This window comes from Anabas testudineus, chromosome 3 (genome assembly GCF_900324465.2).
Source record: "Anabas testudineus chromosome 3, fAnaTes1.2, whole genome shotgun sequence".
NCBI classification, from domain to species: Eukaryota; Metazoa; Chordata; class Actinopteri; order Anabantiformes; family Anabantidae; genus Anabas; species Anabas testudineus.
In genome coordinates, this window is record NC_046612.1 from 4615590 (window position 1) to 4643080 (window position 27491).

A 27491-nucleotide genomic window follows, 5' to 3' on the forward strand; every position below is an offset into this window, starting at 1 on the left:
TTCTACTTTTTACACCAATTAATTAACAGCTTTAGTAACTACTACTACTTATTACTGTAGTTAGTTGATAATTTATTTTAATAATCTAATAAACAATAAAGTCTTATTATAAGTTAACCACTGTATGCCATCTATTGCAGTACATAAAGTCCTATTAAGCAGCTGCACATTAACATACCAGATGGACCAGTGCTTTTACATTTGGTAATTTAAATACTTACTGTGCCTTTATGTAGATGAAGATTTGGATGCATTCTACTAGTTGTAGGAGTATTTCTGCACAGTAGTATTCAGACTTAAGTAAGTTAAGATCATAGTACTTCTTCTAACTGAATAATAACAACTGGAAAGATGTTTTATGAAATAACATGAAGTGGGGTTGAAAATCTGGCAACCCTAGGAGTGAGAAGACATGTGGAGTGGAAACCAAACAGACAAAGTCTAAAGTCCATCAGTGTGTCAGATCAAATCCCACAGTCAGCAAACTGCAGCCTTCTGCCAGTTTTAAGCCCTTCTCAGTTTTAGTCTAACCAAAATGGAGATTCCAGTATTTACGATTGATGCCTTCACGAACTTACCGTTCAAGGGGAATCCCGCGGCAGTTTGTCCTCTTATGCATGTGAGTAATAATGTGAAGGTTAAAGTACAGCATTACACACTCGCATTCTGACTGAATGCTGCAGATTTTCATTGTTTGACCTCAGTTAGCTGTTCATTGGTCATTTTTAATTGCCAAATTTCGAGTTTGCTGTGTTGCACCATGTTACAACCACAGTGTATAATGACAATATGGATATAAATATTGATAGGCTCTTTGTGTATTATATTTGCATTTGAAACAGGAGCTGAGTGTTGATTTGTACCAGAAGATAGCAGCAGAGATGAACCTGTCAGAAACTGCTTTCATCACCAGGACCAACCCATCTGACAGTTTCACTACAGGTCTGATATCAGTTTATTGTATCATCATTACATAATGAGATTTGTTAGAAGATGCATAATATGTGTTACAAATTTCCTTAGAATTTTACACAGGCCACTTAAATTACAAAACTGTAACTTTGCATAACTGTATGCTTAATTTTATAAGCATGAGATTCCAAGTTAACATTTGGGAAATGACAATGGAGGAGAGTAATGGTCAAGAGAATTTTGATTTTATGTTCCTAAACTTTTCATATTCAAGCTTTTCAGACACAGGCCTCATGGAATAATACAAATCATTTACCTTCTGAGAAAGGTGCAGGTCATATCTGCAAGTCTGAATAGTCCTCACATACTGTCACTACGTGATCCATTGACCTTTTCACTGAAAGTTCAAGTGCATCCATGACAAACAGAGTAAACAAAATTAATAACACAGTTTTTAGAATTCTGCAGCAGTGACTTTCACAAAAATAGGCTTGTAAACGATCGCACATAAAGACAAGTTAGACATGGTTAAAACAACCTGGTTGCAGATGGAAAGATATAGCAAGATTAAATACTTACTGTGAGCACTACAAACACACTCTAAAATCAAAACCTGCTCAGGGTCAGTGTGTAGTGTAATGTAGAATTGACCTGGAACCACTCTTGCCATTGTGCAGAAATTTCAGATGCTGATAAATTGCTTACTCTGCCAACATTTGCCTGTGAGACTGCTACATGTGATAAAGTGATCATCTAAAAATCTGATCAACAGGCTCCAGGTTTCATCTCCGATGGTTTACACCAACCACCGAAATCAATCTGTGTGGTCATGCAACTCTGGCGTCTGCAGCGGTGTTGTTCCAGTTTAAGAGTAAGATACAAAACAAACACACAGACATGACAATTAAGCTTAATTACAGTCTACCTATATGAGGCAAACAGGACAAGCCATAGAGCTGCAGGAGTTCGTTTTTTCACTGGTGGCATTTTGAAATTCTCTTGATAAAGTCTGTAAAGTTTTTAATCCACATTTGTTTATTATAATATTTTATGTCTGTTAGAAAACATCAATCCTGTTCTGGTGTTTGAGACCAGGAGTGGAGATCTGTCCGTCACTCGGCAGGGGGAAAGTTATGTCATGGACTTTCCTCTCAACCCACCCATCAAGGAGGTACAGTGCAGTATGTGGTCAGATAAACACATCAGGATGTTGAAGAAGAAGTCAACACCAACTTCTATTATTTGTTTAAAGATGAGGTGAAGGATGTGGACGTATACAAAGGGCAGATTGAAAACATGACCAACGCCAACTGAGTTATAGATATAGATATACCATATAACGGTGAAAGAGGAATAAAAACACATCATGTCATATCATGTAATTCAGCATCACTATTCAGAAAGCCCTCAAACTCTGCAGCTGCTTAGTGTAACACACATATTACTATAAAACGCTATGCTAATTGTTGTTTTTCTAAAACTCATTTTGTCAGAATCCTAATGACTTCAAAGATGTGATCAAGGTAAGTAAAACAGATTTTACAGCAGATCTCTGTAAGTGAAGGTTTTACATCACTGACTTTCCATATGAACCTGCACAGTATTAATAGCTTGTGTTAATGCGACTGATTGTTGTGTTTTTGACTGTGTTGCTGTGTGTATGATGCAGGCAACAGTTGGAAACCATCCAGTTCAGGATGTTCACCTGTGCCACAACACTAAAAAACTGGTGGTTCGACTGGCCGACAGCTGTGACAGGTTACTGTCAACACATATACAGATAAACTGATGCTTCTAGCTCACTGAAATATTCAAATTATGTATCAAGACATAAACAAAGTACAGTTGAAAATTAGTCAAACACATGTTCAGAGTGAATTCCTGTATTCCCTGAGCAGCTCTTTGTCCAACATGTACTCAGCATCAACGTTAATACTTACCGTTATATCCCTGTATAAAAGTAAAAAGGTGTAGTTTGGACTTCACTGGTAAAAACAGTTAAAATATCAGCATCAATGATTGGTCCTTGAGCAGCTGCATTGGAGCAAAAAGGCCAAAGTTCCCGGGTGGAAAAATGGTTAATCATTCACATGCTCAAAAACCTTCCAGACGTACTCCCGTTTGTGTGGAGGCCGTGCTTAGTGTTGAAATTCAAAGTGAACCTGCACACCTTTAATTTTCTGTAGAATAAAATGAAGAAGCTGTGAAAACCAGTATCGCATGTCTTTAATATAATAATTTGGCCTATTTAAAATAAAACCATGTCTGTTCTATTCAGTTAATTGTGAGTTTTAATTTATTTCACATAAAATAGTTTTGGTCACATCTGCATCGTGTGTTGTCTCCAGGTCGGCGCTGACAGGCCTGAAAGTTGACCCTGTTGCTCTTCAGAACAGTGACAGGACTGGAAGGATCAGAGGAGTAATCGTCACCATGATTGGTAACCAGAACTACAACGTTTGATCCATCAACTAGTCTAAACAAACAAACAACAAAACACTTATACTGCTGGTCTTTGTTGTATCTCTGCCCTTCAGTCAACAAATATCACATATTAAATATGACTACCACAGGATGTCAACTAAAATAAAAATCTATATTTTAGGATCTCCAGATGAGCAGCCAGGATATGACTTCTACTCCAGAAACTTTGCTCCGTGGAATGGGATCCCGGAGGATCCCGTCACTGGTGAGATCACTACTTCAACCAGAACATCAGCTTCTTGTACCACTAGTTCATACCAGCACTAGTTCAGACAGCTAGTATTTATGCAAAGTGTGTGTCTTAAATATACCTGTAAAATTTGTTAATTGGTTCCTTATGTCCTCTGTCTTTGCAGGTTCTGCTCACACCATCCTGGGAAGCTACTGGTCTAAGAAACTAGGAAAGAAAAAACTGCTGGGTAATAATATACTAATTTATATAGAATTTAATCAATCATTTGATAAAAAACAAAATGTGATGGTATGATATTATCCTGTGTGTATGTGTGTAGCGTACCAGTGCTCCAGTCGAGGAGGGGAGCTGGAGCTGGAAGTGAGAGACGATGGAAGAATCAACATAACTGGACAGACGGTCACTGTGCTGCAGGGAACAATCACACTGTGACCACACAGTTTGAGATGACACGTTTAAAGCCTTAATGAAAATTTGATGGTTTAAATAAAACACAGTCCAGACCTGTTTCTGACTTTATGAATACTGACCCCCACCTCCATGACCAAGTCAGTTCAACATGTTTCAGCTGCAGGTTAGTTTTGTGTACAACTGGTTTAGCTGCTTCGTACCTCAGTTCTTGATCTTCACTCTTTCACAAGGTGGAAGATTACTGTTATTTTTAAAACAAAAATTTGTCAGTAAGAACAATAGCAGAAATATCCTTATGGTTTCTACAGAGCCTCAGTCTATGAGGTTTTTTTAACAGTAGACTTTAAAGTAGGGGTAGATCTACTTACTTCCATTAGATGTTCAAATCCCTGAATCAAACAAACAATAAATTATAAGAAAGTGAATAACTGCAAATACCTTTTTAGACTTGACATGTAGCTCCAGCTTTGCATGAGTCAGGTTGTGACCCACTGCAGAGGAGAGGAGGTATTGAGCTTCTGCTCCATCTGTAGGTGAAGCCAGAGCTTCTCTGTGTGACGTTTAACCAGTGAAAGTTAGCAATGAACAGCTGACTGTGATTGAATAAAAAGAGCATTTTGATGTTTATTAAGCTTCAGTTTCAGGTTCTGTTCTATTAAACCGTTCTTTATGTTTGAGTCCATAACAATAACTACATAATAAACACTTCTGTGTATAATGTAGCACAGTTTAATGATTACAGCCTCTGAAATGATCAGTTTAATCAGCAGCTCTCTCCAAGAAACACTGGACATTACTTAATGAAAGAAGATTTAGTGCATCTGTGGTAAAATGGTAAACGTTTACTCTCACTGTACTAATAAATTGACAACTGAATGGTTTTTAATCTTAGTTAAATCTAGCACATAGCACAGAATCCCACAAACCAACTCTATCCTCCACTGTCAAACTGGGCATTAGTCATGATGGGATTAAATATATAAATATTACACAGTGTTAAATTTTGACACCAACACCACAGTTTAGTACAATACATGATTTAAATGTTGAGGTCCTTTCATATTTTGCAGAAAAATGCAGAAGAATGTAATTTAAGGAATGTATGGATATGGACAGAAATAAAAAAAAAAAGAAGCAGGAGATGGTGAAAATAGAGAAGAATAAATGAATGTGATGGATGAAGATGAGAATAAAACAGGATCAGTAGGACAGAGATGAGCAGGTAGTGATGAAGACAGAGCTCCAGCTGAACTTCATCTCATGTTTTTATTCTTGTTCATTCTGTACAAACTACATTTGATTTAGTAGAATAATGTTTTGCTTTTTTACAGATGTGAAACTGAAAGTAAACAATAAAAATTAAAAAACATTACAGTTAGATTTCTGACACAGACACAGCATCGCTGTCTCACTGTCATTTTCTGTATCTATCACTGGTTAAAATGATTTAAGAATATCAACAACACTCGTCTGCCCTTATTTTTATACACAATGTTCCCTCTATTGTTTAATATTTCTAATAGCTGAGTGATGTTTCATTATTACACTGACCCGTCTAGACATTATTATTATCTATGTCTAGGCTACATAACCTACATTATTATCTGGTTTACTTTTATTTAACAGATCTATTAGCAACATTTAATCTCAAACTATTTTTGCTGTTATGTGTCTGTGGTCACAGTGTGATTGTTCCCTGCAGCACAGTGACGGCCTGTCCAATTATGTTGATTCTTCCATCATCTCTCACTTCCAGCTCCAGCTCACCGCCTCGTCTGGAGCACTGATACGCTAAACACACATAATAATAATAATATTAGTATAACTTTATGGCTCAGTTCAGTAGTAATGGTGCATTAAAGGTGGGGAACGACAGCTGTTATCAGGTAACTGATGCATGATGCAGGACCTCTAGCACTTTTGTTATTAATCAAATACATGATATTAATTATGGTGAATTAGATGAATTACCCAGCATCTTCTTCTTGTTTAGTTTCTTAGACCAGTAGCTACCTAGGATGGTGTGGGTAGAACCTGTAAGGACAGAAAGCACAAACAACTTTACAGGTAAATTTAACAAAATACACACTTTGCATGTCTAAGGCTGTCTAATCTATAGATGTCTTTGGACCTGCTACTTGCCTGTAAATGTGTAAAACAGATTACTCTGAGATTAATGGATTTGTGTCAGGTATATGATAACTTGTTTTTTGATTGAGAAACAAAATTCAAATCACAGCCACTGGCTTCAGAAGTTGTCTCACCAGTCACAGGATCCTCGGGAACACCATACCACGGAGCAAAGTATCTGGAGAAGAAATCGTATCCTGGCTGTTCAACTGGAGATCCTGTTGGCACACATACAGATATTTAAAGGGACGTTTTTGATAAGTCAGCTGGTTGTAACAGTACTTTTAATATGTTATATATTTGTTGACTGAAGGTCAGAAACATTTAATGGGCACCGAGATGCAACTAACCGAGTATTTATCATCAGCTTTTCAATCAACAACAAATAATCTTTAGTGTATTTCTTAAAGAACAGTTATAGGATCAAATCTTTACCTTTTATGGTGACAATTACTCCCATGACTCTTCCACTCGTCTCACTACTCTGAAGAGCGACAGGGTCAACTTTCAGACTGGTCAGCACCGACCTGGAGACAACACACGTGCAGCAGATTCAGATTTGACTTATTGTGTTTTGATTACAGAGCTTAGAGCAAATAGAGAAGTAGAGAAGAAGCATGATCCAACAGCAGAAAGCTGGTTTTTAATTCTTCATACTGATGTTGTGCTTACAGGCTCAGCTGAAAGGAAACTCTGGACCATTACCTGCTGCTGTCACACCTGGGCTCACACAGACTTTGTACCAGGGGGCTTGCAGTGTAAAGTCCGGATAATGTCCGAACTGAATAACTTGGACATTTGCATTGGGTAAAGTTAAATTAAGTAAAGTAAAGTAAAGTAAAGTATGGGTAAAATCTTTTGCCAGTCCCAATAGTTTTGGTTTTATTCTGTGGAAAACCAAAGGCATGCAGGTCTACATACAAAGATTTATTTTAAACACTACAGACTACACTGCATTTTAAACTGGTCTTTGAATATGCCAGTGATCTATGAGTATCGGTTTCTCTGAATGTGTGTTTTGATTCTAACCTGTCACAGCTGTCGTCCAGTCGAATCAGTAAGTTTTTAGTGTTGGAGCACAGGTACACATCCTGAACTGGGTGGTTTCCAACGGCTGCCTGTAGTGTGCACACACAGAAATGGAAATAAAGTCAATCCCACTGTTGAAAATACGTCACTCACATGGCTTCATGTGGACTGTAAAGCAGCAGGAGTCAGTGCTGTAACATGTGCATTTTTCATAGAAAGAAGGTATCTGCTGTAAAATCTGTTTTACTCACCTTAAGGACGTCTCTGAACCCATTTGGATCCTGAGAAAAGGAGTTTTAGAAATGAATATTACATTTATAGCACTGACAAAGCACTTTTCACATCTTTAAACTAATTATTTAATTGGTAAAAGTGCATGTCTGCACACACTCTACCTCCTTCGTGGGTGTGTATAGAGGAAAGTCCATGGCATAACCTTCCCCCTGCCGGGTGACAGACAGATCTCCACTCCTTGTCTCAAACACCAGAACAGGATTAACGTTTTCTAACAAACAGAACGTAGCATTAGATTGTAAAGAGTTTTACAAGTTTAATCAAGACAGGTGGAGTGCGACAGCTCCAGCTCTGGTCCTGTGTGCCATGCTGTGGTTTAGGGTTAACCTGGATTTCCATGTGTCTTACTCTCATGCTGGAACAGAGCTGCTGCAGAGGCCAGAGTTGCATGGCCACACAGGTTGACTTCAGTGGCTGGTGTAAACCATCGAAGGCTGAACCTTGATCCTGTTAAGAAGAACATGTTTAAAATCAGTGAGTTTCTGTCTCGTTTGTCTCAGTTTGTGGCCTTTGTTTTATTTTATTGTCCAGTTAAACAGTTCAGTGTCTGACCTGTAGTGAAACTGTCAGATGGGTTGGTCCTGGTGATGAAAGCAGTTTCTGACAGGTTCATCTCTGCTGCTATCTTCTGGTACACATCAACACTCAGCTCCTGTTTCAAACACATAATATAATAATATATAGAATATAACAACACAAATGGTGACAGTATTATAGTTTTATGCTTCACGCTTGCACACAAATGACGACGAATGTGCCGATTAAAAATACACAAACACCGAAGAACCAACAAGCAAATAAAACCTTGCATTTGGAAGCAGCTTTAAAGTGTCTGAATATTTTTTGCAGCAGGCGAGTGCGCAAAACTGCACTTTACCCTTCATGTTATTACTCACATGCGTAAGAGGACAAACAGCTGCAGGGTTCCCTTTGAACGGTACTTTAGTGAAGGCATCAATCGTAAATACTGGAATCTCCATTGTGGATTTAACTAAAGAGGGTTCAGCAAGTTAACAGTGTGGTTCGACACGATCAATGCACAAAAAGACATGGTGGACAGGGCTGGACCGTCCAACTCCGCCTCTGTGGCCCAGAGCCAGCGGGTCTGGAGACCTGGCTGCGAGCCAGACCCTGACAGTTCAGCCACGTCCGCAGATCCCACAGTTTTAACAACATGGAGATTCAAGTGTTTATCATTGATGCTTTCACTAATTTGCCGTTCAAGGGGAACCCTGCTGCAGTCTGTCTACTGATGCATGTGAGTAAGAGGTTTAACACTCACTGGTTTCCACAGTCTGCAGCCTGGTCCGTCTGTGGGACATGCTGCTTATCAAAGACCTCAGTTATGTTGTGGACTGAGCCATTTCATCCCTCAGTGCAGCAGCAGGCTGACAAATGTCCTGTGATTTATGAAACGTGTTTGTGTGTTTCATAACTGCATGAAGGAGCTGAGTGATGATATTTACCTGAAGACAGCAGCAGAGTTCAACCTGGCAGAAACAGCTTTCATCACCAAGGTCGACCAATCTGACAGTTTCACTACAGGTCTGTTTATTATATCATTACATAATGAACTGTATTAGCTGACATTTGTTACAAGGATTTAACAAATATGTACTTTCTGTGATAGGTCAGTCATTTGTTTTGACATATTGTTTTTCTGGCTGCTTGAACGGGGATAAAAGTGTTGAACTAAGTCTGCATAACAAACTGTAACATCTGTATATCAGGGCTGCATAAGAGGGAGATTTGAAATGTATATTTGATGGGTATTTACCATATTTTGCAGTTTAGATTACTGGTCACAGTTCATGCTCGATTCACATGAGAAACTGGGATTTTGTATTAACTTTTCCTTACGAAGGTGATGCCACGTTGAAAGCAAAGTACTTACTGATTTACATCATTCTAAGGGATAGACTGTACAGTTACATGTAAAGAAGACATGCAACACGTTCAAGCGCTATGTGAGATTAAATGATCATCTAAAAATGTGATTAACAGGATCAAGGTTCAGCCTTCAATGGTTTACACCAACCACTGAAATCAACCTGTGTGGTCATGCAACTCTGGCCTCTGCAGCAGCTCTGTTCCAGCATAAGAGTAAGATAAGATTAGATTAACTTACATTTGGTTTATTAAGATAAAACACTGACAGCATGATACACATAAAAACAAATGTAAATATGGAGTTGCACTAATTTAACTGTCAAAACCTGGGAAACCTGTAATGCACAATACAGGCCAGTGTTAAGACTGTTTAGCCAGTACATCCACATTAATGAGCAAAAAATAAACACTTTAATAAACCTAATTCATCAGCTAGACTGTGCATCTATGTTTATATCTTCTGTCTGTTAGAAAACATCAATCCTGTTCTGGTGTTTGAGACCAGGAGTGGAGATCTGTCCGTCACTCGGCAGGGGGGAAGTTATGTCATGGACTTTCCTCTCAACCCACCAACCAAGGAGGTACAGAGCAGCATGTGGTCAGATAAACACATCAGGATGTTGCAGAACTGGACAGTTCTTGCCGATGATATGCCTATGTGTCAGAAGGCTGCTAGAAACCAAAACAAAATAGTGATGATTCAGTAAAACGTAAATGTGAAGTTATTAAAACACATTTTATCACATAATTCAGCATCACGTCAAGAAAGCAGCTTTTTTTAAACCCTAGAAACTCTGCACCAGTTACAGCAACAGTACAACACACAGCTGTTGGATTTTAAGGATCATATTGAAATTCTGCAGAATACACTAACTTAGATCTTTTTCCCCCTGAAACCTTTATCTCAGGATCCCAATGAGTTCAGAGATGTCATTAAGGTAAGTAAAGCTGAAATCTCCTCTTCCTATGAAAACCTTATACTTAAATCAGTCTGCTTTCTAATCCACGTGAGCCCATGTTTATGTTGTGTTATGTTATGTTTAAGTATTCAGACCAGTGGGATTACATTCTTGTTTTTGTGTATGTGATACAGGCAGCAGTTAGAAACCACCCAGTTCAGGATGTTTACCTGAGCTCCAACACTAAGAAACTGGCGATTCGACTGGCCGACAGCTGTGGCAGGTTACAGTCAACACACATACAGGAAAACTGATGCTACTAGCTCACTGATCTTTAAATACAGCTGCAGAAGAGGCCTCAGAATTGCAGTTCACTGACTTTAAGTGGGAGGCTACCTACACTTTTAGTCAAATCTGTATCTGCTGAATGTGTGTTGTCTCCAGGTCAGTGTTGACTAGTCTGAAAGTTGACCCTGTCGCTCTTCAGAGCAGTGAGACGAGTGGAAGAGTCATGGAAGTGATAATCACCATGAAAGGTAACCAGTTACTGGACTACGGTGATATTGTTCAACAGTTTTATGACTGTTATTGGTCCACATGAAGTCATATTTCACAAACAGTGAAGACATGTCACATCATGGAATATATAAGAAAAAACTTGTATGTCAATAGGATCTCCAGACGAGCAGCCAGGATATGATTTCTACTACAGAAACTTCTCTCCGTGGTATGGCATCCCCGAGGATCCTGTCACCGGTAAAACTACAGCAACAGTTTTACACATTTATATACAAGCAACAGGGACCAAAGAGATGTAGAGATTACACCGTCACAGACATCTAGTCTTGTACCGTTTACTAGCCAGTTCTTGGTCTTATGTTCCTTCTTTCCTTGCAGGTTCTGACCTCACAGTCATAGGTAGCTACTGGTCTGAAGAACTAGGAAAGAAGAAAATGCTGGGTAATGAATCCACGTAGTTTTACAGTTTGAAGTCTTGGAGGTTTTCACTGGTAGAGGTTCCCTCACTTTAAATGCTGTCATCCATTACTGTTACTACTCTACTGATATACTGATCTTATTGGGTTTGTGTGTGTAGCGTACCAGTGCTCCAGTCGAGGAGGGGAGCTGGAACTGGAAGTGAGAGATGATGGAAGAATCAACATAACTGGACAGACGGTCACTGTGCTGCAGGGAACAATCACACTGTGACCACAGAGTCAGAGTCTTAGGTTCAGAGAAAGAATTTAAAAGAATAACTAAAGTCAGATCTTTTTAAATAGTGGCCCTCATCCTCCTTGGTACAATCCAACAATAGATAATCACTTAACCGAACAGCATACACACAGGAGAGATGGCTGCAAACAGAATTTTTATTATTTAAATTACATCAGAAAACACGAAAAATAAATGATCATAAAATCACATACAAACAAAAATATATAAAATCTAAAGTTATGTTTCAAGTAAAGGTAAAGTCACAGTAAATCATAGAGCTCATAAGTATCAGATTACAAAGGTTTTTGGTTTTGCCGTTACTGATACAATGATGTAAACAGTTTTCCGTCTTTTTTCAGTTTAATTAAAGTTGTTTATGAGCTTATCTCGACTGTTGTACACCACTGAAATAAAATACTTTGTCTCCGTATTCACATTACTGGTCATTTTACAGGTTTTGTGACAAAGTACCTGAAGTTATACGACTGCATTATTGTCACAGTGTACTGATGGAGGTATTATGATCAACAAATACGACTTCATGACTACTGACCAGTGCCAGTTTGAGGCTTTGTACCATATTCTGTTATTAGAGTAAACTAGTTTAGGCTGGTCCGTACCACAGTCCCTGTTTTTCATTGTTTTGCAGCGTGTATAATGACATCCTTTTAAAAGTGGAATGTGAAGTCAGTTTAATTTCTGATAAATTATCATTAAGCAGGAAAACCCTTTTACAGTTAGCTGAGGTTCAGTCTATAGATGCCGTCTGTGAGGTTCTTTAATGGCCCAGAGCCAAATGACAATTAAATATCTAAATGTTAATTTGGAATTAGATGTTCTGTTGATTGGTGCACCGACATCAATACAGTACTTTACATTGTACAAAGCACCAAGAATGTCAATGGACATTTAGTCCTCAAGTTTTCAATATTTCAGTTTTATACCACAAAGCCACCTCAAAGTGTTTTTATAATAAAAGGTTGGAATGTAAAATCTACAATATTTAACTATTTACATGTTGAAATCATTAAGTTCTACAGGTGGCAGAGCCCATGTTGATTAGTGTCTCCAGTGTAAATTCCACTAAAAGCTTGAAAAGGAGGGAGACGAAATACTAACAGGGATTTATAACCATAGACTACAAATGCCACTGAGATACTTCAAGCAATTTGAATCACAGTTCGCAGGTTCACAGCTCCACTGTGAGGCAGGCAGGTGACCAGAAACACTACAGCCTCTGTCACAGGTCCATGCTGGGTAAAGACTTGTGGGCGCCTGGTGGGAGCTGGATTATGTAGAATAAGGGTTCAGGAAAAAAAAAATCTTGTAGACACAGAAACAAAAAACTGCTACTGTTGGAAACCAGTGACTGTTCTGTAAAACATGATTTATCCAGCAGGGCTGCTGTAGCTGAACCCAGTGAGAGACGGAGTAGAGCCTGTACAGCCTGCAAGCTAAAGTTTAATACCTTAAAATTAAAAAATATATCCAAAACAACACCACCATATTATTTGTAAAGAAATTGATGAAGAGCTTGATGGTAGTAGCCAGACGTATTATAAAGGATATCATGTTCTCCTGCTGGAGATGATGGAGCAGTTTCTCCACAGGGGCATAGCGGTGTAGTGTCGACGCAGATCCCACCATCAGTAGCTTGTGTTTGGCTCTGGTAATGGCCACATTCAGTCGACGCCAATCTTTCAGCAGCTCACCCAACTATGACAGGAGAGGGGGAGAGGTTCATTTGTTTCATTTGTTCAACTACATAGACAGAGGCACAAAAGAAAGAGCAGAGCGATGATTAAAAACAAAACAAAACAAAAGACAGACACACTTACATTTGCTTCTTCTGCAGTGCTCTTGACGAAAGAAAGCACGATTAGACTTTTGTCCCGTCCTTGGTATCTATCCACCGTATTCACCTCCACACCGATGAAGGCAGACGACTGCAGCAAAGCAGAGATGGCCTTCAACTGCTGTCTGTAGGGAGCTATAACACCGATATCACTGGGCTTACACCCAGCCTAAAAAATAAATAAATACAAATACAATCAAGCAGGATTTAGCAACAATTCAGCAACAACTACACTGATAATGTCATTTTTTGTTTTTACAAATTTTTGAATTGGGCAGTCAGTAATAATCCTAAACCAGGTGATCACCACCTTCTGTCTTGTTTGTCTCACATTACTGTAAATCTTTGGTATAAAATGGAAGCTATTTACATTTGTGTGTAAGCTGTGAAACTGATGTACCTTTATTAGCAGTGATAGCAGCTTGTGTATGAGAGCAGCCTCCGTGTGATTGCTCACACCTCCCCGCTCCACTGACTCCAGGGCTGGAACCTAAAAGAACAATGGTGAGAAACAAGCTTATGTCCACTGTTCAGTCAAACACGTCCTACATTTACTATGTCTGTTAGAGCCATTAACAACGTAACCCATGTAACTAATACAAACTAGGCTTTAGGCTGTTCCCATGTCTTATTTGGTTCCACCAGACAGAACACTTGGTGTTCTGTCTGGTGGAACAACAGGAACAGGAACAGCATGTTACTTTGAGAACTGATAATGTTCATAAAGTTGTAAAATATCTATAAAAAAACTTTTATATTTTAACTATAAAAATTATTTTGTCCCAACTCATACCTGACTAAATAATCTGAACTAATTTGTGAGGTGCATGTTACTCTCGAACTAACACCAAAGCCTTCTCATTACCATCTCTACATAACTTGCTCGCAGTTAGGGTGTTACTCAGTAACTGGATTTGCTCGAGGTTCTTGAGGATGTTTCAGGATAAGAAAGTGAAATGTCGTCAAAAATCTCAAGCACTCAGCAGCCCTTTTGGGATAACCATGACCTGGATGACAGAGTTCTTGGGTTCACGTGTATTTCATTTTACACCAACCATCGAGCAATCGAGGAAGCAAACGGGGTTGCTAGGCAACAATGTAGCTTGTATCCACGTCAGGTCGTGTTCGGGATTCGTCTGAGAGTACGAGTTCATCTCCGACTGGATGGAAAGTAGGAAAGGCAGGGTGAGCAGGGCCGAGGCCGTCCTCTCTGATCCACACTCCAGCCGACCCTCATACATCAGGGAGTTACTGAGAGACATTATTTGCCTGAAAAAGGAAACACACGCACACAAGATAGAAACCATTAGCATCCTTACGTTTTCTTAGCAGTGCTTTGATAGTTTTTAATGTTTAAGATCACAGGAAATCCAGATGTTTATTATTTATGGCTTATAATCAATTTAATATCATTTCTGACAAAAATTGGTTTTCTGTAAAGATAAAAAAAAAATAAAAATAAAGATATTAAGAGCTGTACAAGTGCTGTTACCATGGTCCAAGATGAAATCAGGATAAAAAAAGCAAAGAGAATTCAGTGTTTGCATATTTACCTGTTCATCCGGTACTGTACATTGAGTTGGACCACTGCTTCACTGTGCAGCTCCAGTCGCTTAAACAGACTTTCATCCATCCCAAGAGATCTGGGGGAGAAAAAAAACAACCAAAAAACTATTTAAAAACTTTAACTTTGCATTAATTACCCAATAGTACTTTCTCCTCCTAGTACACACACCGTTTACCTAGCTTCCTTGTTTTGTACTATTGGCGGCAGTTGTTGGTGATCTCCGACCAAGACGAATCTCTTGGCGTAGAACAGCGGTCCCAGACAGATGGGCTGGCTGATCTGTGACGCCTCATCTACGATGCAGAAATCAAAGCGGCGACGTGTGAAAATAGGATGCTTGATGCCCATACAGGTGGTTCCCACCACCAGCTAGAAAAAGAGAGAGAGAGAGACATGACTGGTGATGGAAGTAAGAGGTTTACTGACGTCACAATATCTACAAATAAAGAAGAAAATCACAGCACGGATCAAATATTAAATATCTCGAGGAAAACCTGTGAAGACTGTGGTTTATTCAAAATCAGTCAAACTTGCTGCAATTCTAAAATTCCTCTGTCATTTCTAACCTCCTTGTTATAAAGCTGCTCCAGCTCTGACAGTGTGTGAACTCCCTTCTTTCTGGCACTTTCCTCTGTGTAAGCCAGGATGTCTGGATGAACCTGTACAAAGAGGAAGAAAGAAAAATAGGAGATCTACAGAAGGTCTTTGCAAGTTCTTCAACTAAGCTTTTTTTATATTTAAAGAAAAAAAAAAAATAGAGGTTATTCCACCTGCCGTGTTACAATTTTGACATATTACTGTCTTAACTCCAATAATATTTAACTAATATTGTGACCGTTTTTATTTTCTGCTATAAAACAATAATCACTTATTTATTGTACTTTACACACAGATTATCAGACGCACCTTTTGTCCCTGCCCCAGACGCAGAAACCCAACACGGAAACGCTTTAACTTCAGGAGGATGTTGTCAACAGCAGAGTGTGTGTAGCTGGTCAGCAACACACTGAAGCCACAAGCATGTAGGATGCGAACCTTCAAACAGCAGAAACAATTCGAATTATTTTCTTACAGAGATTAGTGAACACTGATTTATGGTTCAGAGGTACGTTAAAATTTAGAAGTCATGTTGAGGAGTTTACCAGCGTGCAGATTGTTGTTGTTTTTCCTGTGCCGGGCATCCCAACAATCAGCGTGTAGTCTTTAGATAACAACACCTTCTTCATAGCCTGTTTCTGGGGTTTGTTGAGACCTATACAAACATACAATAACTCAACCAAGTAGAACTTGCTCTGGGGTCCTGGTATATACAGGTCCTAGTTTGTTTTCTTTTCCCAGCTGTTTAATCTAGTTTAATTTTGCCAAGCGGCACATGATGCTGCATGGATCAACGCCGACGGCAACGTTTATAATCAGCATCAGGTAAAATTAAACTTGATTCTTAAAAAGAAAGCAGCAATGATCTATGATCCTCTTGGGGTTTCAATAGATGAGAGGTGAAACAAAAAAGAGAAAAATGAACAGCATCCTTGGGATCATTTAAAGTAAAGGATGAAAGGAAGTAGTGGGACAGAGTGAAAAAGTACAGTTACCTTTGAGGATGTTGGCCACTGTGTCCTTGGCATCTCGGGGCAGAACAGAACTGAGGTTGGAAATAAACTCTGGAGGACGAAGGTCAACAACCAGTTCCCTCAGACGATTACTGTACAGATAGACATTTGAATTAACACTTAACAGGTTTTCAGGAAAAAGCCTGAGGTGCCTTTACACATAAAAGCCTACAATAAAATGTGGGTGGCTATCGTACCTCTCCTGAGAGTTTTCCATCAATCTGGAGAGATTAGTGAGATGGGTACTGAGGCCCACCACACCTTCATCACTGTCCAATCGAAACAGGATGCCACTGAACTTTGACAAGTCTCTGTAAAGTAAAAAAAAACAAAAAACAAAACAAAACAAAAAAAACAAAACAAAAAGAAAAAATACAAGTTGGGTTTGTGTCGTCAACTCAGCTGCTGGAAAAATAAACAAATTATTCACTGTCTTTTAAATACTCAATGCGGACTTGCTCCCACCTGTCCAGAGTACAGCTGATCGATGACCTGCTGACCTCACACAGGTATCCTGTTGCCAGGCCAACGAGACGACCTTCCTGGTCGCTAACGACGATGCGATCCCCGCTGGCCAAACCGCTTTTGCCCAAAACCTGCTGCGATGCAACACAGCTGCGTTGGAAACGATGGAGGAAAACTCCTTCAGACTGGACGGACACTGAACCACAGAGCTGCACGTTCCCCACACAGCTCCCATTCATCTCACTACAAATGAAACAGAGTGTAAGTAGAGCGAGCGGTGACAATCCAAACAATAAGTTTAGAGAGAGCTAATGGTGTGTTTATCCAGGTTTGAGTGCAGCTTCTTACTGTACCTCTCCTCCACTGACTGAAGCCACACTCGCTTTCGGCCGTTCTTGGCCTCCATGGTGGCGGCCTCCAGGCAGCAGAGCAGCAGCCAATGGGAAAAATAGTTGAGATGTGGTGGAATGAGATGACCTGTCTCCTCCTGCAGGAAGTCACGCACAACATCCTCGCTGACATCTGCAGAGCCATTATTCACCGCTCTGGAGAAAGAAGAAGGAGAAGGTGTAGATAAAGGGGGAAAAAAGAGGGACGAATAGAGAGTATGTGGAAGAACAGAGCTAATTTAATGATTTTGTAAAAATCACCACCTAAACATTAACAGATTATTAGTGTGGTAAAAATGTAAGTTTACCTCTCATACAAGGCACAGTTTCTCCTTTGAGGGCAGTACTGACAGGTCTGTCTGTTTGTCAGGATGTCAGGAAACCGAGACAAACGGCTCCGACCGGCTTCTTTCTCCACACAGTTGTGAATGTAATGAACCAAAGTGTTTCTCAGCTTCAGCAGCTCTGACATAAAAAAGTTTATAAAGTTGGTTGGGGTTTGTAGTGAAGATTTGCAGTTTGTCAGTCGATATAGATATTATACCAGAGCTTGTGTCTGAGGAGTCAGAGGGTTTTAAAAGTTTTGCAGTCTTGGTGGGATAAAGGTGGCTTTTAATATAATGTGATTTACCAAAACAGAGGTGGTTAACCCTGATCTTCTGTGCTTTCCAACTGTCCCTGCTCTACCTACTATGGTTTACCTGAAGCAGGTGAGCTGCATATACTTTTAATGAGGCACCTCTGAGCAACATTATAGTTTGAATTAAAAAGCTGCAATACACTTTACAAGCCAGCAGACGTCACTGTACTTACTTTACCCCAGAGATGCACTGTTTTATTATAATTTTGTAGAAGTGAAAAAACATTCTGATAGTAAAACGTTTGATTTGTGCATGAAGGTTCACAACTGAATTTGTGCTTGCTGGTTACCTCTGCGGTCCATGTGACTCGCCACTACAGGGTGCAGATTCCCTGTTTTAAGGTAAAGCAGGAATCCAGCGTCAGCATTGTACCTCTCCATGCTCATCAGAGTGTAGAGAATCACCTAAACACACAGAAGTGATTATGTAAGCAAAGTAAACCTGCCTCCTCCCCACCAGGCTGCATGTGTGTGTCCATCAGAAGAGGCTGGGCGCCACCAACCTGACTGCGATGTTCTATCGAGTTCGACTCTCTTCCAGTTTTCAGCTCCAGGGGCAGAGTTTTCTCCTCCAGAGTTCTGCGACTGCCATTTTGTGGTCTGTGGATTTGAACCCGTGCCGTCACGTCTATTTTGCCTTTCAAGCCAAATCTGGGTGACCACACGTTCTCTTCTATATCTGCCAGTTCTATGACCTTGACAGTTGCCGAGTCCTGACACCTGCTTGGAGCTCTGTTGTTAGCAGGGCTGGGATCATAGAGACAGACACATGATAATGTGGGTTTAGGTTGACTTAGTTGGTTTTAGAGAAGAACTCGATTAATAAAAGTTTAGCTTATAGTTAAGACAGATCGTATTATGGGTAAGGTAACATGGCAAGAAATGTACGTCAGTGTAATTTTACTGTTTTGTATCTTGTGTTTTAAAATGAGACACTAGTGAATGATTCTACTGTGTGCACATACTTTTTGAGGCTGATGGCTTTTTGTGTCGGGGAGTTGAGGTGTTCCTTTGCCCAATATTCCAGCGAGGGCAGATAATCATGCAGTTCCTGCTTCATCTCCTCTTGAGTTACACCCAAACTATACCTAGAGACACAAAACAAAACACAAAGTGAAAAACATGACGCATGACAGAAAACACTGTTAAATCTTCAGGAGACATTTACATAGCTTGATTTAAACTGAGCACTTACATGTCTCCCAGGTACTGAGGGCTGTGCAGGGCCTGATCAGCCAGCTTAGACAGTGTCTCTAAAGAAAAATCTTTAGCTGTAGCTGCTCTCTGAAAGACTTCATGAACCATGGTGCCATTCAGCATCTGCTTGGAGCCACCGTCAAAACTCTGCATCACATCGAACAGCAGAAGGAAAAAAGCAAAGCACTGTTATTATTTATTTTTGTGTTTCTCAGGTATTAAGGTGATGATAACGGTTGATCACCTTAAAGTTCTGTACTATTTAAGTAGACACTGTATACGTATCCGGTTCTACAAGTACTTGGGTAGTAAAACATTAGTTTTGTAGTATCATTAGTGTTCATATGGGTGAAATTATAAAAGAGCTCATGGCTTTCACACTGTGCAAAAATACACATCAAGATACAGGAACAATTAAGAAAATATATATATGTAATGATTAAAAATGTCTTTTACCTTAAACATGTCTCCCAGCACTGCACGCCTCATGCAGCGGATGGAGCTTGAGATGCTGGTGCCTGAGATGAGAGTATCAGGATATAAGACCAGAAAGCCTTGCTCCCTGTCCACTAACCAGGATCCACCATCAGAGCGGCCCTCCAGATGTACTAGGTCTCCACAAAGAACAGGCATCAGCTCCCTGGAAACAGCAACAGCGAACAGGAATGATCATTTTTACACTGTGCACATAAAACAAACACAGAAATTCATAAAAAGACATGTTAGACAGGATGGATCAGTATATCCACATACCCCACACACAGCAGGCAATCACAAAATCAGTTTGTAAAACGGAGAGGGTAAAGATCAAATGCATGTCAAAAATAAATCTACACACACACTTTTTCCACCACAGACTACTTTTACGATCAAAACACTAAAAAGGTCCACACAACTGCATTTACCATCCATCCTTCAGCAGACACGTCTCAGTTGGATGCAGAGACTTGTAGCATGAGATGATCAGAGTTTTGTGGCCTGGTCTCTCCTCCACATCCAAAACCCAGTAGCGGTTGTTTGGGCCTCCAGAGAGGACCACATGGTCTGGCACCTTACTGTAGAGACAAAGACGACTCTTATCATTATAAACATTCAGTTTCTCAGTCATCTGTTCTGCCATGTTTAGTATATCTGAACGTGAAAGTGAATGTAGACTTAGCAACCTTTCTGTCACAAGCTCCCTTGTCCAACTATGAGACCGTTTTAGCGCCACCAACCTGGGCAGGTCACCATGATAATAAGTAATTCATCTCATCTCCTCCTTTTAAATTATTTTAAACTTTCTTTTTCAAACCAAACCGATCAAACTCTGCAGTTGTAGCCGCACCCAGTGTGTTCACGAGTCTCACCAGGGTTTTTTGGATTTATCCTCCGTGACAAGACCTTCGTTATGATCCATGTGCTCTGCAAACCAGTTCTCATCCAACTGTTCTTCCACAGGAGATGCTGAGCTCTTTCCTAGGAAAGGAAATTAAAACAAACACTCAAAAGATAGATTATAACCTAGAGGTGCACTGAGTGTAATGTTGTATTTTATAATGGTAATGTGAGATATTAGTTCATTGTAAAACTAAACACTGATACTACCCTGCTTGTTTCCCAACTAGTGCTGCCCACTGCTCATTAGCTGGATCAGGTGTGCTGAGCCAATCAGAAGCTGGAAAATACCAATTCAGCCTGCCTCACCCCTCTTACCCCCTCATCTCATGGTGTATCTTCCAGCTTCTGACTACCTGGATCAGATGTGGTTCAGCCAATCAGCTGCCATAGCTGAACCCACTTGAATGCCCACAACCAGCGGCGATCTACTGCACAACACAAGCTACATCTTTGTGTCAGAGGACTTTATTAATATACCTGCAGCTTGTTCCTGATCTGATGAGGTCACATCATGTCCGTCTCCATTTGATGATGTCACTGCTGTTCTTGTGGCCTCGGCCTCGTTTGTGTCTCTTTGTGGTGCCGTGCTGACAATTTGCGCAGTGGGTTCCTGCACATGAGCGGTAAGAGAGCGCATGTCCTCATTCACACCAAGCTTCACATTGGTTCTCGCCTCAGCTGCTTTCTGCTCTGTTATGACAGTAAAACCAGGACCCCTTTCATGTTTTTCTCCCTCTTCCCGATGAATCCTCTGTTCCCTCAAAGACTGGCAGGAACCAGGCTTTAGTGGCATCGTTGTGTTTCTGCTGTCATTAAAAACCCGTTCAGTACATTCTGACAGGTCACTGGAGAAACGATTTGTCTTCAGGGGACCAATCAGAGGTTTTTTCAGTTTTAGGTTGCTGTTTGTGGGGCTGAGAACAATTCTTGGTCTCTTGACATGGTGGGACTCGTCAGGGGGACTGAAGAGCCTTTTCATGGAGCCAGAACATCCCCTTTCCCTCTTGGTTCTTCCTCCCTGTACACTCTGCCCTTTGGAGCAGGGACTGCGGCAGATGGGGGACAGTTGTCCGATCTTTACCAGGCTTGCCACTTCTGAGCTGGGCTGAGGGCTCAGACGACCTGCCTCGCTTGAAGTAAGCCTGATCTGACTGTTGGGGGTCTCAGGCACAGAAAGGAGATCTGGTGAAGAGGGCAGAATGTTTTCAAGGTCCCCAAGCACACTTCTCTTTAAGGGAGACTGGACTCTGAACAGAGAGTTTTCTCCATTTTTAATCGGAGGTTCAGACTTGGACAGTGCGGCACCGTTGATGGACACATTTTTGGATGATAACTCATCCTAGAAGCAAAACAAAGAGTCACAATCTGCATTTTAACACATAATTAAAAAATGAGACCAGTAACAATAGCAGCTGCCTATTTATATACAGCACCTTCTTACATATTCAACGCAGCAGTAGAATAAACAGATTAAAGCACATTATTTACCAAAAAAGAGCCAGAAAAGTAAAGAATAAAGCGATATCTTTCTAAACTAATTGGCAAAACTGTAAAATCTTGGGCAAAAGTAGGAAAAAGGAAGAGCTGCCCAAAGAAATACTCTAAATTAATGTGATATTATTTAATATGGTTACATATATTTTCCTTATCTGCTGCCTTACAGTAGTTTACAGACATTATACGGCTCTATCTGTCTGATAAGTATGTTCACATTATAAATAACTAAAATCTCTATACAATGTTCATTTTAATTTATGTTAACTATTAGTGTGAAGACATGTTTCCTGACTTAAGAGAAGAAAAGCAAATGCAGCAAAAAACAAAAACAACTGAGTTAAAAAAAAAATATATATAATAATTCCAGTCACCTTGTGGTTTTGAGATGAGAAAAAACACGAGATGTTCTTCTGTCCTCCTACAGACACCTGACAAAAACCACAGAAGTAAACGTTTAACAGCATTTCACAGGTGCAGCCGGTTGGTCTTCCAACAACACGTAAACAAACAAACAAATATCAGCAGCTGAGTTAAAAACTTCTGTTAACATCAATAAATCACTTATGGCAATTAAAAATAATTACCCCAATAAATTTACTGTTTATTCTAAAATTGAATATTGAACATAACATAGGAGGTCTTGGAAAACGTTCACATACTCGGCAGTGAACAGACCCAGAGCTGAAACATTAGTTAATGTGTAATTTTTCCAGGCTCCTGTGATGAGCATTTCTAAGTATTCTGACTTTTACAGTCCTAAATAAATTAGACACAAAGGTAAAATATATTATTTGCAGTGGTGGAAGATATTACATTTATAATGTAAACTGTAGATGCATTTAATTGCCTTCATTTTGAATGATTCAGTGTAAAACAGGATATCATCAGCCTCTATGTGGTTCATTATTGTCATTGTAATAATACAACATAATTTGTTTGGTAACTCTCAGAGACCAGCAGCAATAAATATAAATAATAATTGTATTTGCTAATAAATAATAGCAATAAATAGTTTCACATAAAGAGAATTATTATAGTGATATTACTATTATTATAACGATTACTGCTCCAGTAATAATAATCTACTGATTTAATTCAGAATATAGAACAGTGTGTGTTTGGGCGTTAAACGATTTCACTTTAAGTTCATATTATTGATAAAACTTTTACTATTCTGCTGATTAAATGTATTTAAAGTTATATTACTGACTTGTAGTGGGGATTTTACCACAGGGTTTGTGATACTTTTTACTCTATCTAAGAACCCTGTCTACTGCACACACACACACTGAATAACGTGTTTTTAGTATATATATATATATATATATATTTATTGTTTTGTTTTTTTTTTTACTCATTTTCAGTTTTAATTCGGATTCGTTGTTTCCAGATTCTCGTATAATTTAAATAAAAGCAGCTGAACTCACCTTTTGTTTCTTCAGTTTCGTCCTGTTCATGTTGACTCCAGTTAAACTTTAGATTGACTTTATGTGCGTTTGCAGCTCGTTACCGATATAAGTTCATCGGTACCTTCGAGCTAACGAGCCGCCGTTACAGGCTAACGTTGAACCCACCGGCTCCAGAAAACACATCATTTCACGGTTTCATTAAACATTATTCCCTCTTGACCGCCCGGTAGCTAAAGATTTATATTCCTCCCGTCGTTGATGAGCCTTTATCACCTTCGTCTTATTGTTTCTTTAGCCTCTTTCTGTTTAAGGTTAATGTGAAAGTTTGGGGCGCCAAATTTTCAGTTTCGCGGAACGGACATGACGTCAGGCAGAACGGAAATGACGACAAGCGTAGTTCCGCTGTAAACACGTGTTGATTTGGCGGAAAGATGGCCGCCCCCTGTCGGTGGTTTCAGCCCTCTTTACTATGTTATTGTTGTCAATGAACCATTAGGCATCAGTGTAAACTCGGAAAGCCAAATAATTTACATCTTTAAAGATCTTAAAAGTTGGAACATGATGAACTTTCACCTCTTGCAGTTGATGGTTTGTCTGTAGAGACTCTAAACCAATCTAATTCCCACCAAATACACTTCCAATTAACATGAACAAATCTGGGATAGACAGGTAATTTTAATAGTGTTTTAAATAATTTTGTATCAGAAATAAAAACTAATTTCTTTTTGGAGTACTAATAAGTAGTTTTTCAATCATGTTCTTAATATTTCAACATAAGTAAAGAATTTGAATTGGTACCTCCCTGTGATGGAGTATTTTATTTTAGGGAAATAGGCTACCTACTTATTTACTTGAGTATTACATTTGTGTTTTTGTGATGTAAGAAATCATGCTTGGATATAGCACCTGGAGTTCTACCTGCCCTGATGATTTACATTATGTTGCTTCTGGTTCAACCATTGTACTGTTTAGTAAACTTATTTCTTCTGGTTGACTGTTGGGTTCATGAGGACAATTGTTATTTTACTAAAGAAAAAGAAAATGTTTCTCAGGTGCTGCTCAGTTCTGATCAAGAGTCTTAGTTGTAAATCTCTCTGTAGATTATTTAAAAATTAATATGTGAATCAACTGTGTCTGTGCTTTTACAGCAATAACAGTGTTAAGCTGCAATCAGAACATGACGGTTTACAGATTTATGTTTATGTCAGTGTTGGCATTTCTTCATTTTAAAGCAATAACAATGTAAAAGATTCACTTAATTTCTTTGCTTATGATCATTTTGCATCACACCAAGAACTGTTTATTAAAAAAAAAAAAACAAAGATAATCAAGCAATACTGAAACAAGGGATGTCAGAAAATGTCCAAATCTTACAGGTTTTGGCTGTGTGTCTATTTTTTCATTCACGACTTTGATCAACATGGATTTGATGGTTTAGCATAAAACTTTGTACCGGTGTCAGTACAGCGTATAGTGCTACTGGAGATGAAAAAGATAAAAAAAAAAACGTGCACCGTTTAAATGAACATGCAATTAAATACATTGGAATTACGTCACATTTAAATTGGAAATTATTTAAAATAAGTAAAATAAGTAAAATATGTAGTTTAATAGTTCTTTTAAAAACATAAACACAAAATGTAAACAGCAGCTCCTCCTTATCATTGTTATTGTTCATAGTAGTGTCCCTGTTCTACTGTGTGTTCTGCAATACTATATATTATAGTTTTATAGTGTAGTGCTAATTCATGTATTGTAATTTTAATGCTGCTGTAAATTGTTATTTTATCTTTGTTCAATATAAATTAGTGGGTATAATATAAAATAGTAGTAAAAGTTAGTTGCAGTGTCTCTAGAAATGGTCACAGAATGCAACTAAGTGTTCCCAGTCCGGAGTCGTGATGCGTGAGTTTTCATGTGTATGGTTAAATGTGAGCGCCGAATAAATTGTTTCCCACAAGCAGTGCAGTTGTACGATCTCTCCCTCGTATGAGTCTTCATGTGGCGTGTCACGTTGGACTGAGCACTGAACTTCTTACCACAAACAGTGCAGCTGTACGGTTTCTCACCAGTATGAACTATCGTGTGTTTAAAGAGATCTGCCTTCCCTCTGAAGCATTTACCACAGTCTGCACAGCTGTGAGGTTTCTCTCCTGTGTGGATTCGTTTGTGAGTGTTCATGTTTCCGACCTGTGTGAATCCTCGGCCGCAGATGCTACATGTGTACGGTTTCTGTCCAGAGTGAGAGTTCAGGTGAGTCTTCAGATACGAGCGCTGGACGAAGCTCTTACCACAAACACTGCAGCTGTAGGGTTTATCTCCCGTGTGCATCTTCATGTGGCGAGCCAGAACAGATTTAATCCTGAAATTCTTGTTACAAATGCTGCAGGTGTACGGTCTGCCTGACTCACAAGCTTGTGGTGGTTTCCTCTTGTTTGTACCTGATGGAACTCCTTCACTGTTTCTCCATTCATCATCACTATGTTCAGTGGCTGACTCTGTATCTGTTTCAGCTTTCAGTTGTTCTGATGAGCTGCTGGGCAAAGGTGCTTCCTTGCTTTGGTGTGCTGGATGTCCTCCATCTTCATCGCTCCTCTGCACATAAATGATATGGAACATGGTCTCTTTAGTATCAGCCTCCTCCTGCTTTTCACCTGGCTGAGCAGTCCACAGTTCTTCCTCCTGTTCTTTTTTGACGAGCGGGGCCTCAGAGGACACGTCCTCTTCCTGGGCAGGGAGCTGCAGAGAAGCTAGACGGTATCACACATGAGAAAAGACGTTCACGAGTCAGTTTGGTCAAATGCAAATTCGGTTTATATTGAAATAGAGCTCATCAAGGCATCACTCTGAAGTTATTAGTAAAACCTACGTATTTTAAATCCTGTTGAACGGAAACATGAACATGACAAAACCTTTATTTAGAGATTTACCCTTTAGTTTATACAGAATAAAATAAAGGTGGAGCTGATTTTAACCACTTCAAACACTGACAGCATTTAACAATACTTCAACGTTTAGCTGCTGATTTTGCTTTAATGTGAAATTACAAATACATAATGACATAGAGTAAAAAGTATAACATTTTTTAAAAAGGGTGGAAATAATCCAAATTTTACATTTAGTCATTCAGCAGACGCTTTTATCCAAAGCGACTTACAAGTGAGGAACAAATACTACAGTACTAAAATAAATGTACTTTGTTTATTCCCACTAACGCTAATCCTACTTGGACATGCACACACACACACCTGCACTTGTTTTGAGGCTACAACTACATCACAATAACATACACAATACATTTCATTAAAAATTATTTGACTCTGGCCATCTTTTCCCTACATCCACCCCTTTTCTCATATGTCAGGAGGGGAGTGATGATGAAGTGCATCCACCTCCAGGTGTGAGCAGTTCATTCATGCAACACAGGACTAGATATGTGAAAAACGTGTGTGTGTGTGTGTGTGATCTGCGACTCTAATCCTGCTCTTGGGGAAGGGACCAAAACCATTTTGCGTGCAGCCATTTTGCGTCCCCTCCTACAAACGTGCAGGGACGCAAATGGCGCTACTACAGCCTGCAGACTGAAAGCTGCAGGTCACGTTATTAAACCATTATTACATTACTAAAAAGGCTTAAAGATGCTCGAGCACCCAGCGTCACTGCTGCTCCTGGGGTTAAAGGTGACCGCAGCGGTTCCTGCTCTTACCTCCACGCACGGACCGTGTCTCTTGTGGGTCGAGCTCCTGCGAGCGTAAAACTTTCTCCTCATAGTCTTTGATAGTTTGTTCAAACAGGTTGAAAATGTCCTCAGCAGCTGCTTTCAGCCGCTCACTGATCAAAGCTTTGAGTTTCTCTCTTTCAAACATTTCCGCGACTCGAGCTGCGGCTCAGCTCTGACTGCTGCTCACTGGGTTGCCAGATATCCAGACAAAACAGGTATATGGCAATCAAAATAATCCTGTTATCTCTTTGCAACGATATCAGATTCATTGCAGGCATACAATTATGTATTAAACAATTTAATT

General features: G+C 39.5%; 5 protein-coding genes and 1 long non-coding RNA gene across 6 annotated transcripts; 3 read left to right on the forward strand and 3 right to left on the reverse strand.

Moving 5' to 3' along the window:
• Nucleotides 1-469: 469 nt before the first annotated feature.
• On the forward strand, nucleotides 470-4792 carry LOC113174473 (phenazine biosynthesis-like domain-containing protein 1). Its single transcript, XM_026378518.1, has 10 exons — nucleotides 470-619; nucleotides 843-942; nucleotides 1685-1783; nucleotides 1974-2083; nucleotides 2406-2435; nucleotides 2582-2670; nucleotides 3261-3352; nucleotides 3518-3601; nucleotides 3753-3815; nucleotides 3909-4792. Exons 1-10 carry the CDS (start codon nucleotides 536-538, stop codon nucleotides 4019-4021), a joined length of 864 nt encoding a protein of 287 aa, XP_026234303.1. The 5' UTR covers nucleotides 470-535; the 3' UTR covers nucleotides 4022-4792.
• A 526-nt stretch (nucleotides 4793-5318) lies between these two features.
• Nucleotides 5319-8496, reverse strand: LOC113174471 (phenazine biosynthesis-like domain-containing protein 1). Its single transcript, XM_026378517.1, has 10 exons — nucleotides 8350-8496; nucleotides 8006-8105; nucleotides 7802-7900; nucleotides 7555-7664; nucleotides 7411-7440; nucleotides 7160-7248; nucleotides 6566-6657; nucleotides 6265-6348; nucleotides 5972-6034; nucleotides 5319-5791 (listed from the first exon to the last, which is right to left on the reverse strand). Exons 1-10 carry the CDS (start codon nucleotides 8431-8433, stop codon nucleotides 5679-5681), a joined length of 864 nt encoding a protein of 287 aa, XP_026234302.1. The 5' UTR covers nucleotides 8434-8496; the 3' UTR covers nucleotides 5319-5678.
• On the forward strand, nucleotides 6028-6937 carry LOC117152840. Its single transcript, XR_004463374.1, has 2 exons — nucleotides 6028-6067; nucleotides 6805-6937. It is a non-coding gene; the product is annotated as an uncharacterized LOC117152840 (long non-coding RNA).
• Nucleotides 8497-8609: 113 nt separating the features above from the next.
• Nucleotides 8610-11473, forward strand: LOC113174474 (phenazine biosynthesis-like domain-containing protein 2). The gene is made up of 10 exons (XM_026378519.1): nucleotides 8610-8711; nucleotides 8899-8998; nucleotides 9458-9556; nucleotides 9815-9924; nucleotides 10252-10281; nucleotides 10437-10525; nucleotides 10687-10778; nucleotides 10915-10998; nucleotides 11140-11202; nucleotides 11339-11473. The coding sequence occupies exons 1-10, from the start codon at nucleotides 8628-8630 to the stop codon at nucleotides 11449-11451; spliced, it is 864 nt and encodes a 287-aa protein (XP_026234304.1). The 5' UTR covers nucleotides 8610-8627; the 3' UTR covers nucleotides 11452-11473.
• A 53-nt stretch (nucleotides 11474-11526) lies between these two features.
• On the reverse strand, nucleotides 11527-23820 carry dna2 (DNA replication helicase/nuclease 2). Its single transcript, XM_026378516.1, has 25 exons — nucleotides 23485-23820; nucleotides 22429-22485; nucleotides 21038-21899; nucleotides 20530-20638; nucleotides 20086-20235; nucleotides 19637-19820; nucleotides 19179-19327; nucleotides 18949-19071; nucleotides 18487-18730; nucleotides 18274-18388; nucleotides 17652-17808; nucleotides 17308-17499; nucleotides 16955-17197; nucleotides 16687-16800; nucleotides 16472-16581; nucleotides 16022-16131; nucleotides 15786-15914; nucleotides 15446-15538; nucleotides 15055-15248; nucleotides 14866-14955; nucleotides 14368-14581; nucleotides 13713-13802; nucleotides 13296-13481; nucleotides 13027-13173; nucleotides 11527-12751 (listed from the first exon to the last, which is right to left on the reverse strand). Exons 1-25 carry the CDS (start codon nucleotides 23512-23514, stop codon nucleotides 12698-12700), a joined length of 4146 nt encoding a protein of 1381 aa, XP_026234301.1. The 5' UTR covers nucleotides 23515-23820; the 3' UTR covers nucleotides 11527-12697.
• A 1294-nt stretch (nucleotides 23821-25114) lies between these two features.
• Nucleotides 25115-27356, reverse strand: LOC113174614 (zinc finger and SCAN domain-containing protein 2-like). The gene is made up of 2 exons (XM_026378693.1): nucleotides 27173-27356; nucleotides 25115-26216 (listed from the first exon to the last, which is right to left on the reverse strand). The coding sequence occupies exons 1-2, from the start codon at nucleotides 27330-27332 to the stop codon at nucleotides 25342-25344; spliced, it is 1035 nt and encodes a 344-aa protein (XP_026234478.1). The 5' UTR covers nucleotides 27333-27356; the 3' UTR covers nucleotides 25115-25341.
• Nucleotides 27357-27491: the final 135 nt, after the last annotated feature.